The sequence below is a fragment of the Hyaena hyaena genome, unplaced genomic scaffold (genome assembly GCF_003009895.1).
Source record: "Hyaena hyaena isolate Hyena2069 unplaced genomic scaffold, ASM300989v1 scaffold_116, whole genome shotgun sequence".
In the NCBI taxonomy this organism is placed as follows: Eukaryota; Metazoa; Chordata; class Mammalia; order Carnivora; family Hyaenidae; genus Hyaena; species Hyaena hyaena.
The window spans coordinates 1,366,251-1,380,736 of NW_024080748.1; the positions used below are offsets into that span (position 1 = coordinate 1,366,251).

The window sequence follows — 14,486 nt, forward strand, 5'->3', positions numbered from 1 at the left end:
TTTTTCATATTTTTCTGATAATAATGTAATTCTGTAGTGTTTATTACATACCAGACACCATTCCAAGGCCTTGATATATATTAAGTCATTTAGTCATCACAAGTCAGTCTATGAAGTAGGCAGTATTAGTATCCTATAGGACAGATGAGGAAACCAAGAGCAGAAAGATATAAGTAATTTGCACAAGGCCAAATAGATATAAGTGGCAGACCTAGAATTTCAAACTTCAGCTCCCTGGCTCAAGAGACAGTGCCCTTAACCTCTTTGCTTGTTGGATTGTGAGCTTCTGGGGTGTGCTGAACTGATAGTCCTAGTGAGTATTGATTCTTGTATTTCTACTAAAACTTTGAAACTTGTTAATTCCCTTGCTGTAAAATAAGGTTTCACTTGTAATTTGTTAAGTTTCATACAGATAGTGCATCACCTAGTCTCTCAAGTTATATTTTAAATTTACAATTAGATTATTATATACAGTATATGAAGTTGAGCACTTTAGTAATCTAGTTTTTGCTATTCTATATTTCAACTAATTTAAGAAGTTTTAAGAAATGAAAATTCTGTATGTCGCTATTTTTTTCCCCTACAGTAAAAATGAAATATGCAGAAAATGTTCCCCACAACATGACAGAAAAGGAGTTCTGGACACGTTTTTTTCAGTCCCATTATTTTCACAGGGACCGGCTGAATACAGGGTCAAAAGACCTCTTTGCAGAATGTGCCAAAATAGATGAAAAAGGTAATTGCGTATCCCTCACACACTAAAATTTAATTTGCTGTTCTCTAGTCCTCTAGTTATAGTGCTGTTTGTGACTTTTTTTATTTCTGAGAAAGGTAAGACTTGACCAACTTTTATTTCATTGATTTTCTAGGGTTAAAAACCATGGTTTCATTAGGAGTAAAAAACCCACTACTTGATTTGACAGCTTTGGAAGATAAACCATTAGATGAGGTAAGCAGTACTAAAAGAATTTATGAGAAGTGTTTCTGGCTGGTTCAGTTGGTAGATCATGCAACTCTTGATCTACGAGTTGTGATTTTGAGCCCCACATTGGGCATAGAGCCTACTAAAAAACAAAAAACAAGGAACAAATCTTTTTTAAAAAAAAAAATAATTTAAAAGAGAAAACAGTCTTCCTGCTCTTCAGCTAGTTTAAAAATTGCCTTCAGTATAGATATTACACTTCTGAAAATAAAATATAAAGGACTGTTATTTGGAGTGATTTATCCAAAGTGCTTATTAGTAGCACTATTTGCTATTAAAATTGCCTCGGAGCATTGAACTTGTGTGTGTTGCTAAAACTTAATTTTCTAGCTTCCACAGAGCACCTCTCTAGGTAATAATGTGAAGGCTTAACATGTATTTGTGAGTCTAGCTTTATGCTCTAGCTGACATTAATCTAGAGAAATGTGGACAAATATTAGCAGACAAAGAAAAGATTTAACAAGCATTTTTCAATAGCCCGCTATTTGCCAGACCTTGAGCACATTCGTGACCCTTACCCCCTGCTAGCTCCATCCAATATGTTTCAACAACTAGATCACCAGGTACGAGCTACCTACCTCTGCATCGTGTCTCTGGACTTACACATTTATCCAGTCACTGAGAAAGATGTGATCCCTTTTGATTCCATCCCTGCTTTATCTTCCAGGGTAAGAACCTGCCTTCCTCAAGTATTCTCTTCACACTTGTGTTTTCATTTTCTTACCTTTCTTTTGGCTCCTCTTCTGTTAGCCATATACACATGCTTATACCTTCCCATCTTTTCTTTTATTAACTTTTTCCTTTATTTTAGTATATGTACTCTCCAAATGAGGAAACAAATGGTAAAATTATGACCTACAGTCTAGATTATAAATTAATAGGAAATAATCTTTGGTGCCCAGATAAGTCATTTCCATAATGAAATTGAGTTTTCTTAGTAACTCTCCACATTCAGGCACTTCCTCGGTGAATTTCAACACATTAAAACATGGCCCTCTTGGGGCGCCTGGGTGGCTTAGTCGGTTAAGCGTCCGACTTTCGCTTAGGTCATGATCTCGCAGTTCGTGGGTTCGAGCCCCGCGTCGGGCTCTGTGCTGGCTGCCAGCTCAGAGCTTGGAGCCTGTTTCGGTCTGTGACTCCCTCTCTCTCTGACCCTCCCCTGCTCACGCTGTCTCTCTCTCTCTCTCTCTCTCCTAGAAATAAATAAAACATTAAAAAAAAAAAACATGGCCCTCTTAAATCATCCTGAAAAAAATGAAGTCTTGTGAAGCTTAGAGGTATAGCTTAATATGGGGAAAAGATTTTAGTATTTATTTATTTTTCCTAAGCCCAATTTTCTTATAAAATGAGGTTAATAGTACTGACCTTAGCAGGGGGTAGGAAAGTTGAGGAGACGTTATTTAAGGGTATCAACTTGCCCCTAGTAGATAAATAAGTTTTAGAGATCTAATGCACAGTGGAGTCAACAGTGCTGTGTTAAAAACTTAAAAGCATGTTAATTGCCCTTACCTCAAAACAAAAAGTGATAATTATATGACATGGTAGAGATGTTAGTTAGCTTTAAGGTAATCATATTTGAGTGTATAAGCATCAAATGAACACATTTATACCTTTAGCTTATAAAATGTTGTACATCAGTTATATCTCAGTTGAAAAAATGCAAAACAAAAAAAGTGTGGTCTTCATGAGATTGCTACTAGAGTTGAAAGAACGTGGTACACAGTGAGTGCTCAACAAATAATAGGTGTTACTATTATTTGTTTTTAGTGCTGTATAATGCTCCATTGTATGGATATGTAAACATTTATATAACCAAACCCTTTAATAGAGATCTTGATTGATTCACTTTTTCCTTTGGTGCCTCTTTTTCTCCTTTGATCCTCTAGGTGTTGTAACTGTCACAGGGTATGGCCTTGGGCCACCTTCTGAATACATTCTCTTCATTCAATTTCTTTAAATACTAATAAGAAATGATGAATCCCAGGTAGCTGTGGTCTCTCTAACCCCAGAACTCCAAAATCATACATCTGCCTGCTTACTTGATATCTTCACTTAGATATTTCACACATCTCAGCATAGCGTGTCCAAAACGGAGCCTTTTATTCCTATCCTCATAAGCCTGTGTCTTCCTGAGTCTTTCCTAGCTCAGTAAAGAATAAAACAGAACATTACCATAGACACAATTTCTCAAGCCAAAACCTCGGAGTCTCTTTGATTCCTCCCCTTCCTTCACCTCCAAAATTCAGTTCATCAGTAAGTCCTCTAACAAACATTTCTGGTTTGTCTACACCTGTTCATCTGCACACTTAGACCCTCACTAATAGGCTACCACCATTTTTGTTTTTGTTGCTTACATTAGCCTCCTAATTGGTATTCCTATTTCTACTCTTGTTCTGTATAGTTTATCCTCCCCTAGCAATAAGAGTTATAAGTCAGATCATAATAGTTTCCTGGGTAAAACTCTTTGATGGATTCTCATTGAACTTAAATCAAAACTCCTGCAAGGCTCTTCTTGATTTAGACTCTGTGTCTACCTCACATCTGCTCAAATGCTGCTACTTCAAGAGCGACCTTCCCTAACCTCTCTATCTAAAGTAGCTCCTTCTCTCCATCCAGTTGCTATATCATGCCGCCCTCCTTATTTTCTTCATACCATTTGTCATTTTCAAAAGTGATCTTTTTATCTGGTCAGAGGGTGACTCTTCTTGTTTACTGATTTGTCACCCATACATGGCATGTATTAGGTACTCTGTAATTATTTGATAAATGAATAAATGGCATATGAGTCTTTTTATAATTTTTCTTTTACCTCTTCAGCCTGGTCTCACCAATCCTTGGCCCACCCTTCATTCCAAGTGTACTGCAATACAGAAAAAACCCATAATATGTATTTTCTTGTTTCTATACCTTTGTTTAAGCAGATTCCTCTCCCTGAAATGTCACTGTCTCTATGTCTGGCTTGCAAGCACTTATTCAACTTAGGGTGCTCCTTGAAGCTTTTTTGAACCTACCTCTGCTCTCCTCCAGTGGGATTGGCTACTTCTTCTGTCACAGCACATCGTATAAGTTTTAACTATGTGTATGCTTATAGCCCAGCATCTCACTAACTACTCTTCTGGCTCCTTTGACACAAGATCTTATTAACTTTTTATCTGTAGGGCTAGCACATAGCATAAACTCAGTATATGTTTGAAAATATCTATTTCTCTAGTACCTGATTTTACATAGCTTAGGCTTGCTTAGACTAATAGTAGGAAAGTTATAAAGCCAGAATTTGAATCCATAGCTACCTGACTCCAAAGTCCATGCTTTTTCCCCCCCACTGTATTGTATTACTTCGTTTAATATTTTGCTAGCTATATCCAAAACTGCTCTTTGAAAAAAATGCATGGTTCAGGGCACCTGGCTGATTCAGTAGGTAGAGCATGCAACTCTTAATCTCAGGGATATAAACAAGTTTCAGCCCCACATTGGGTGTAGGGATTACTTTAAAATCTTAAAAACAAATGCATGGTTTAAGGTTAAGATTATTTTTGTGAAGCCAGAAGGAGCATGTTGTACTTTTTATCTGTAACCTATTTTTAAATGTTTACCTGTAAAAATTGAGTAATTCTCAGAATTAATAAAGTCTCATCATCCAGTTTTTTCAGAAAACCAGAACTTTGATTTTTAATCTTCTAAATTATTTCTCATAGGGCTATGGCATTTCTTCTGTGCCATCTACTTCCAATTCCAAATCGATAAAGGAGAATAGTAACGCTGCCATCATCAAGAGGTTTAACCATCACAGTGCCATGGTCCTGGCAGCAGGTCTCAGGAAACAGTTAAGTATATGTGCAAAGGTTCAATAACTGGGCTTTTCAAGATAGCCAGATGGAGTTATGTTGTTGTTCTGCTTGTGATTTTTAACATTTTTCCCCCTTTGCTTTAAGAGAAGCACAAAATGAACAAAATGGTGAGCCCAGCAGCATCGATGGAAATTCTGGAGATGCAGATTGCTTCCAGCCAGCAGTCAAAAGGGTATGAGTAAAACATGTGGATGTTTAGAACTCAGGTTGTCCCAGATACCTTGTATAACTTGCTAGTACGTTATGTTGATCCTTGATTATTTCAAATGGCTCAGTTCTTCTAGTCAAGACATTAAGTGTTTGGCATAAGTTGAACATTTAAGAGAACACATTCTTGGTTTTAACTTGCCAGCCAGCTTTCCATGAACTCTTATCTATTCACTGTTTTATTGGCTTTCTTCTCTTCTTTTCCTTCACATGTACACATACAGTTTGTGTTCTGGGCAAGAGTGTCAACAAAAGCGGTATGACAGGAATAAAAACTAAAGATCTTTGCATGATTTTAGAAGATAGAGTTTGGATCTTATATTAACCCTAACATTTCAGAGCTAGAAATGTGTTCTCATTAGATGTTGAAGAAATCATTTGGGGCTATGGGAGAATATGGACAAAATCATCTACTTCCATATTTCTTCTTTCCTTGCAACTTTTTTTTTAGTATTTATTGACATATTTTTTTTTGTTACAGTATTAGTGTTTTTATTTATTATTATTTTTTTTTTACAAATAGTTTATTGTCAAGTTGGTTTCCATATAACACCCAGTGCTCATCCCCACAAGTGCCCCCCTCCATGTTGCAACTTTGCCAAGCTACTCTCAGTTTTTTAAAAGTTCCTCCCAATTACAAATATAAATATGATAATGTTTTCTTAGAGGACAATCAGGCAGTGTCTGTTAAAATTTTAAAGGTTTATTGCTCTTAATTCCATTTTGGGACAGCATTTCATTTTGGACACTTATTTAAAACAGTAAAGTTATGCAAAGATTTAGATATAAATAGTCATTACAGTACTATAATAGAGAAAATAGCAAACATTCTAATAATATCTGTGGTGTGTCCATACAATGGACATTGATGCAGCCATGAATAACTTGAAAAGGATTCATGACCTACCAGATTAAAAGAAGTTTAGGTTTGTCATAACAGTAGTTTAGTTCATAAAAAAATTAAAGAAACCAATTTTTAATTGTTTATTTGAGGGGGGGGGCGGGGAGAGAGAGAGAGAGAGAGAGAGAGAGAATGAATCCCAAGCAGGCTCCATGCTTTCAGTGCAGAGCCCAATGCAGGGCTCAGTCTCACAAACCATGGGATCATGACCTGACCCAGAATTAAGAATCGCAGGCTCAGCCGACTAAGCTTCCTGGGCACGTAAAACCATTTTTGAGTTGCCTAAAATACTAAGGAATGGGAAACAAAAATGAATTTAAGAGTTTTTATTCACAAAGAGTTCAATGTCTATAGGGAAGATGAAATCAAGACAATTTCAAAATAAAGTATAGTAGTTGTGGGGTGTCTGTGTGGTTCAGTTGGTTGAGCATCTGACTCTTGACTTCAACTCCGGTCATGGTCTCCCAGTTCATGAATTTAAGCTCTGCATTGGGATCTGCACTGACAGACTGGTGTATGCTTAAGATTCTATCTCCTGCTCTCTCTGCCCCTCCCCCACTTGCTCTGTATCTTTCTCAAAATAAATAAAAATAAACTTGAAAAAGTATAGTAATTGTGTTATTTACAGTAGGAATCAGAATAAAAATTAATGAATTAAATAAGTTAAAAGTTCACAGATCAGACTGTGTGATACAATTTAATATGTAAAAAAAAAAACAATGAGCTTTTAAAAAGGACTTCAGAAGAATATGCTAAATGGTTATCTTTCCATAAAGATATTATGGGTGAGTTTTAACTTGAGTTCATGTTTCAGTAACTTAATATATTTTTACATGTATATACACTTTTCAAATTGACAAACCCAAGAAGATACTTTTCTTAAGTTTTTATTTAACTATTTTTTTTAATTGTTCGTGTTTTTTTGAGAGAGAGCATGAGTGGGGAAGGAACAGAGAGAGGAGACACAGAATCCACAGCTGGCAGGCTCCAGGCTCTGAGCTGTCAACAACGTGGGGTAGGAACCCACGAACCGCAAGATAATGACCTGAGCTGAAGTTGGATGCTTAACCGACTGAGCCACCTAGGCACCCCAAGTTTTTATTTAAATTTCTATCAGTTAACATTCAATGTAATACTAGTACAATTTAGTGATTCACTACTTACATACAATACCTGGTGATCATCACTTGGTGTACTCCTTTAAAAGATATTTAAGCCATAAATAAATGATAAAAGTGAAACAAAAGTAAAAGTTACAGGGCTGCCTGGGTGGCTCAGTCAGTTGGGTGACCGACCATTGATTTCGGCTCAGGTCGTGACCTCAAGATTAGTGAGATGAAGCCCACATCAGGCTCCACACTAACAGTGTGGAAGCCTGCTTAGGATTCTCTCTCTCTGTCTTTCTCTTTCTCTCTCTCACTCTCACTTTGCCGCTCACAGGCATGCATGTGTGGTCTCTCCAAATAAAACAGTAATAAAATAAAAAGTAAAATGAAAGTTACAGAGGAATTTAAGGAGAAATATAGGAAGTGATACTTTTCTTTGCAATACTGTGCACTAAGTACATTTGATTCTTGGTAATTAAAGAGTTGCCGAAAGTTACAGTTTGTTGCATTTTCAGAGTTCAATAGAATGTTACTGTTCTTTATCAATAGTTTGAAATAGTCTGCTCTGTGTTCTGCAAAAGGGTCTTCGTATAATGAGAGATTCAGAAGTAATAATAGACAAAGTCCTCACTTTATGGAGTTTTCAGTTAGATATGTGAGTCAGGACACCTAATGAGGCCTTCACAAAGGTTTAGGACTTGGGTTATTATGGGAAGTTAGGGAGAGACATGATTTAGGCAACAAGAGGGGTAGAAATGAGCTTGACATATGTGAAAACTAATGAAGATATTGGTATGCCTTGAAGCTGGCTGAAGAGTGTACAGTTGAGAGAAAGTAGTAAAAAATTAGACTGCGTCCAGGTAACGTAGGGCTGATGAATGTGTTACTTTGAATATTCTGCTGCTGTCAGATCTATTCCAAAACTACCAGGGGACTATTCAGACTGTCAAAATAGGGACAATTTGAAATACTAAATTTTCGGGGCACCTGGGTGGCTCAGTTGGTTAAGCGTCTGACTTCGGCTCAGGTCATAATCTCAGTTTGTGGGTTCGAGCCCCATGTCAGGCTCTGTGCTGACAGCTAGCTCAGAGCCTGGAGCCTGTTTCAGATCCTGTATCTTCCTCTCTCTCTCTCTCTCTCTCAGAAATTTAAAAAAAAAAAAAAATTAAATTAAAAAATAGTCTTTTACTTCTGTGGTGGAAAAATAGTAAAATATACTGTCTTAATCTGCCAGACTATTAAAAATTAGAGGTTCAGTAATAATATGGTTAGAGTGTAGGAAAACGGGTACTCTGTAAATGGTTGGTGAGAAAATGGGTTCAACTGATTGTAGGGCAGTTATCTCTAGGAAATGAAGCTCATGGTGGGTGGGAAGACTTCATATTTTACTCTCTGTGTAGTGGTACTTTTCCAGTTATGTTCATTACTCTTGTAAAAAAAGGTTTCCATATGATGTGCTGTGTTAATAATTATAGGCGAAGTTACAAGAGTCCATTGAATATGAAGACTTGGGAAAAAATAATTCCATAAAAACAATTGCACTAAACCTCAAGAAGTCAGATAGGTAAGTTTGGTCAATATTAAATTAACCTGAGACATAATAGTTACGTAACACAAGTCACTGCAGAGTATATTCTGCAAATATAGCACTCAATTATTAAATCACTTTACCATAAAAATATATTATCTTTTTCATTGAAAATTCACTTTGTACATTTCAGAAAAATATGCTAAATGATCAAAGCCAAGATAAAATTGTGGTTCTCTGTGCTGTTTTCATATTGCCCATATAGGAATAAATTATTTAATTGAAATCTATTTAACTATATTATTTTTTGTTTTGGTGATAATGTTATATTGAGACTGCTAAAATATTTGAAGGACAGATGTTAAGTGACTTTATTCTGTGTGATGAGTAACTTCTTCTTTGCTAATCTTTAGGTATTATCACGGTCCAACTCCAATCCAGTCACTACAGTATGCAACAAGTCAGGACATTATTAATTCTTTTCAAAGTATTAGGCAAGAAATGGAAGCTTATACACCCAAATTAACTCAGGTAGGTGACTTGTACTGTTTGAAAACCAAAATTCCCATTGTTATTTCCTCAGTTCATGAGCACAACCAAGTTGAATTACATAAACTGTTTTATTTGGGTTTAAAGACATATTGCTGCTAAATTAATTGGAAAAAATCAAGAGGTAGGGAGAAAAAGGTATTTGGCATATCCAAGAAGTATCTGAAGTTAAGATGATAATGAAAAATAAAATATGAGTTTTGTGAGTGCTAATTTTTTCCCTTCCGTATACATAGTGTTACTGGGGAAATTTCCCAGATTTTCAGAAAACTTAATGGACATCACTGTGTAGATACTCTGTATGACCTCAAACTAGAATAAATAAAACAGAGCTCATTATCTAGTCTTTATTTTTCTCTGCTCTTACTCATACTGTTCATACTGAAATTGATCAAGTTCTGTCCATTCTTCAGTATTTCTTGACTCCTATCGCCGTGTTTAAGCAAACCAGAGTAGTTTTTCACAATGCCATGACAAGTTATCTTTCTAAAAACAAATTTATCACCCTGTAGCTTAAATCCTGTACTCTCCCTTTTGTCCCCATGGTTATTGCCTGCATGCCAGAATCTTTACATCTGGCCCTAACCCCCATCTCCAGCTGCATCTCCACCATTCCTTTCCACACACAACCAAGAGTCCTCTCCAGCCTAACCCATGAAACTGCCTAGAAAAATGCTTCTTAGAATGCTCTTAGCCTGTTTCCCTGACCCTGAGGAATTAATAATAATTACTCAAAACTGAACTCAAATTACATGGTCTCTGTAAAGCGATCCTCAACATGCCCAGTAACAAGTTTGGGGAGGGCGGGGGGGGAGGGGAGGGGCGGCGTCTTTTTGTCTGTCTGAACCCTGAAGCAGAGTTCACATCTGTCTTGTAGTGCTTGTCACATATTGGAATTTTTCGTTTTGTACTTACAGCAAGTTGCCAAAAAAATGTTTTCTGGCCTGGCCATTTTGAAAGTAGAAACTCTAAAATATTTCATTGTGTATTTCTTGAAACAAAATATTCCCATAAATAACACAGTACAATTACAGAAACAAAAAGTTAACATTGATCAAGTATCTTTTTTTAAGGTTTATTTTTGAGAGAGCGCAAGCAGGTTAGGGGCAGAGAAAGAGGGAGACAGAGGATCCAAAGCAGGCTCTGTGCTGAGAGCAGAGAGCGCAATGTGGGGCTTAAACTCATGAATCATGAAGATCATGACCTGAGCTGAAGTCAGATGCTTATTATCTGACTGAGTCACCCAGGCGCCCCTAACATTGATAATTACTATCCAGCCTGTAGGTCTTAACAGAAATTTCATGAGTTGTACCACCAGTATCCCTTAGAGCAAAAGAAAATTTTTTTCTTGGTCCAGCATCCAAATCAGATTCATGAGTTGCATTTAGTCCTCATGTTCTTTCATCTCCTTTAAAATGGAAACATTTTTCACTTTTTGTTTCTCATGATCTTAATCTTTGAATAAAAGCCAGTTTTTTGCAAAATGCTCTCATTGGAGGTTCTCTAATGTTTCCTCATGACTAGAATCACATGAAGCATTTTGGGCGAGAGTACCACAGAAGTGGTGTGTCATCCTCAGTGTATCATATCAGGAAGCACGTACTTATTTGTCCTTACTTTTGATCACTTGGGTAAGGTAGTATCTACCTGGTTTTTCCGCCAAAAAGTTAGTATTTTTCCCTTTGTAATGAGTGTCTTGAGAGACATTTTAAGACCATCTAAATATTCTATTTCCTATCAAACTTTTACCTACTAGTTTTTTAGAATCTGTTGATGATTCTTAGCGAAAACACTTAATCCTGTGGTAGTGATGGTGAAGTGGTGATTTTCTAATTCCATCATCCCTTCTATTTTTGTCTGTTAACACTTTGCTAAGACAAAGAGCTTCCCTTTCCTTCTCCTGTATTTATTTATAGCAGAATAGACTCGTGGATTCGTATTACATTATTCTGTAGGTTATGAACTGTTGCTATCTTTTTGTTAAACTAAAGTATAGTTTACACAGTTAAATGTACCTTTTTTAGTCTCTTCTGCAAATTTTAATAAACATACATAGTTGTGTAACCACTAACCCAATAAAAATTTTTTAAAAAGCAATTTGTCACCCCCAAAAATGTGCCCATGCCTCTTTGTAGTCAGACCCTTCACACTGGCTCCTATCTCTGACAATGTCCTTATCAATTTTTGAGCACCTCCTTTTGAGTACCTTACTTTTTGGAACGATGAGATAGATGTTCCAGGTTCATCTTATGCTTTACCTGCCCCAACCACAGAATCTTCTTTATGGTTTCTTCTTTAAGAAACCAAGATCTGGGGCGCCTGGGTGGCTTAGTCGGTTAAGCGTCCGACTTTCGCTTAGGTCATGATCTTGCGGTTCGTGGGTTCGGGCCCCGTGTTGGGCTCTGTGCTGACTGCCAGCTCAGAGCCTGGAGCCTGTTTCAGTCTGTGACTCCCTCTCTCTCTGACCCTCCCCTGCTCACGCTGTCTCTCTCTCTCTCTCTCCTAGAAATAAATAAAACATTTAAAATAAAAAGAAAAGAAACCAAGATCTGTGTGCAGTATACTGATTGCTCTTGGGGTACCATTTGCTACTGGTTTATTGTCCCCTCCACAGACAGAGCTAGGAAATATATATATCTTCACATATGTACACATAACAATTACGGGATTATTTGACTACTTTTTTTTCTTCTGGAATGTCATTCTCTTAGCATCTGGCCCTTGGGCCCAAGTAAATCCTCCTAATTTTTTAAAGCTGTGGTCATTGTTAGATATTTAACTTTTTCCTTATACTCACCCTACATCTCAAAAATGATTTCATATCTGAGACACATGAATTGAGTCAGGAAGGCCCAAGAAGTTAATTGTCCTTGGGTATATATACCTGAGTGCAGCCCGTGGCTAGTCAGCCAGCTCAGCAATCACTGAAGCTTCTAGTTCCAGTGCATTATAAAATTTCTGACAAAGTAAATAGGAATAACATGAACTCCATGTCCCCTTGACTTGTGGTGGTTATATCCTGTACTCTTACACCAAGTTGAAATCTTGTTTGCCATCCATATACCATGGATTTCTACTTATAAAACCTCCATTGAAAAGCCTTAGGGATAGTAACCCTGCACTTGAGTTACTTAGGAAATGACTTGTTCTTCTATAATCACAGTGCCTAGCACTTGTTAGGCACTCACTGAATAGATATGTCAATTCTTTCCCTAACTGTTGAGACTGATACAGTGAGGACTGTTTTTTCCCCTTTTGGCTAAGTGTATTCACTTCCTTGGAAAATGACAAATGATAAATTTCTGCTCTGTTTAATTTTCTTTGTTTCCTCCCCTAGCTGCCAGCAAGTATACACGTTAACATGTTGTTTTAGTTGTTTTCTTAAGCTCAGTTTTAGCTTCAGTTGTAGAGTTCACAAGAGCTGGTACTGAAGAAGGGCAAAAGTTGTGAATTTTGAGGTTTAAAGAGGTGCCAAGTATTGCTGGAAGACTGGTAGGTATTCTTTTTCTGTGCACACTGTGCCTCTGGCCTCACGCAAAGTAGTTCACTCTAATTGCTCTAAGTTATATATTTGTGCAGGAATAAAGATGTGCTGAACATTTTGCTGTAAAAGAAATATTAAGAAAGAAAGATGAAAGGAAAAGGAAAACCACTTTCTGTGTCTTCATTTCTTTCAGGTTCTCTCAAGTAGTGCTGCCAGTAGTACTATCACAACACTATCACCTGGAGGAGCACTTATGCAGGGAGGGACACAGCAAGCCATAAACCGTATGTGCTGAGCTACTTTCTGTTGCTGTCCACTTTACTTAAATAACCTCTAAAGAACAACTTGAGAGGAATGCTAAAGTTATATTGGTTTTTCTTTGGAGCTCTCTGGAACTTTTGTTTTTATGCATATAGATCCTGAGATCTCTTTAGGCAAGAGCTTAAGTTTCATAATTGTCCTGGTATTACAAACGGTGGTACACTACTAGTCTCCCTAGTAATACTGACGGCTTACGAAGATACTAAACACCTTCTTTTTTACTTTATACCTCTTAGAATAAAGGGAAATCTGAAAATTGCTCCAAAATCCAAGGGAAGTTAAGTTCTAGAATCTCTTAGCCACAAAATCATTAACTTATCTCAGAATAACGCATCCTGGTTTGGCATTGGCAAAGAACACATGTTCAGATCTGTTCTGTGAGTGGCCGTTCTTTCAGAGGCTATACATCTTGTGAAAATAACTTTTATCTTATAGACCTCTTCTTTTTTTCTACAGAGATGGTGCCAAATGATATCCAGTCTGAATTGAAACACCTATATGTGGCTGTTGGGGAACTTCTACGGCACTTCTGGTCCTGCTTTCCCGTTAATACACCATTCCTAGAAGAAAAGGTCAGAATTAATTCCAAACACAGCCAGCTCTAAAGTAGTGTGATTTAGTGAGATGCTATTTTGAAATTGGAAAATTGTATTGAGTGTTTACCATGTGCTAGACCCTGGGATAAGCACTTGCATACATTGATTTAAGCCTTGAGCATCCTGATGGAGGTTGGTATTAAAACCCATTTTATAGATAAAGAGATTGGAGATACAGACCAGTTCTATAACTTATGATTGTATGTCTTAAAGCTTGTATCTACCTGTTAGCCACTGGGAGTAATTAACAGAAATCCAAAACAAGTTACATAAGTAAAATTATTTATTTGGTATATTTTTTAGAGGTAATTAAATTCAAACCGAGATTGACAACAAACATAGTGCTAGCTGTTTAACACTAAAACCCTTTTAGCCAATTAAAGGACAGTTGACATATGGGAAAATATTTACAGAATTAATAGTAATAGTTTTACTATATAGATTGCTCTTATAAGGGTGCCTGGGTGGCTCAGTCGGTTAAGCGTCTGACTTCGGCTCAGGTCATGATCTCACAGTTCATAAGTTCGAGCCCCGCGTCGGGCTCTGTGCTGACAGCTAGCTCAGAGCCTGGAGCCTGCTTCCGATTCTGTGTGTCCCTCTCTCTCTGACCCTCCCCTGCTCATGCTGTCTCTCTCTCTCTCTCAGAAATAAATAAAAAACATTTAAAAAAAAAAAAAAGATTGCTCTTATAAACAATCCTTAAGAGAACAGTAAATACCCTATTAAAAATAATAGACTTTTAACAGGCACCTCACTAAAGAAATGCAGGTGGTTCGGGAAACCTAAGAGGAAATTTTCATACTCACTAGTATTCAAATAAGTTAATCTTTAAAGCTACAGTAAAAGAGCATTTTTTTTTAATCTATGATTTTTAAAAGAACAAAAAATTTTATTTTTTTATTTTTTAAAAAAAAATTTTTTTTATGTTTTATTTATTTCTAGGAGAGAGAGAGAGAGAGAGAGA

At 36.8% G+C, this 14,486-nt stretch overlaps 1 protein-coding gene across 2 annotated transcripts in view; it reads left to right on the top strand.

Moving 5' to 3' along the window:
* GTF2H1 (general transcription factor IIH subunit 1) overlaps positions 1 to 14,486 on the top strand; it is a 37,825-nt gene that overhangs the window by 14,743 nt on the left and 8,596 nt on the right. For both annotated transcript variants that reach the window (XR_005529195.1, XM_039236732.1), the window contains exons 6-13: positions 587 to 736; positions 870 to 949; positions 4,678 to 4,805; positions 4,915 to 5,002; positions 8,520 to 8,608; positions 8,986 to 9,103; positions 12,799 to 12,889; positions 13,383 to 13,498. Coding sequence is in view for 1 of the 2 variants with exons in the window: in XM_039236732.1 (XP_039092663.1) it covers positions 587 to 736; positions 870 to 949; positions 4,678 to 4,805; positions 4,915 to 5,002; positions 8,520 to 8,608; positions 8,986 to 9,103; positions 12,799 to 12,889; positions 13,383 to 13,498 (860 nt within the window). In the remaining variant the exon portion in view is untranslated. The remainder of the gene's footprint in view (positions 1 to 586; positions 737 to 869; positions 950 to 4,677; positions 4,806 to 4,914; positions 5,003 to 8,519; positions 8,609 to 8,985; positions 9,104 to 12,798; positions 12,890 to 13,382; positions 13,499 to 14,486) is intronic.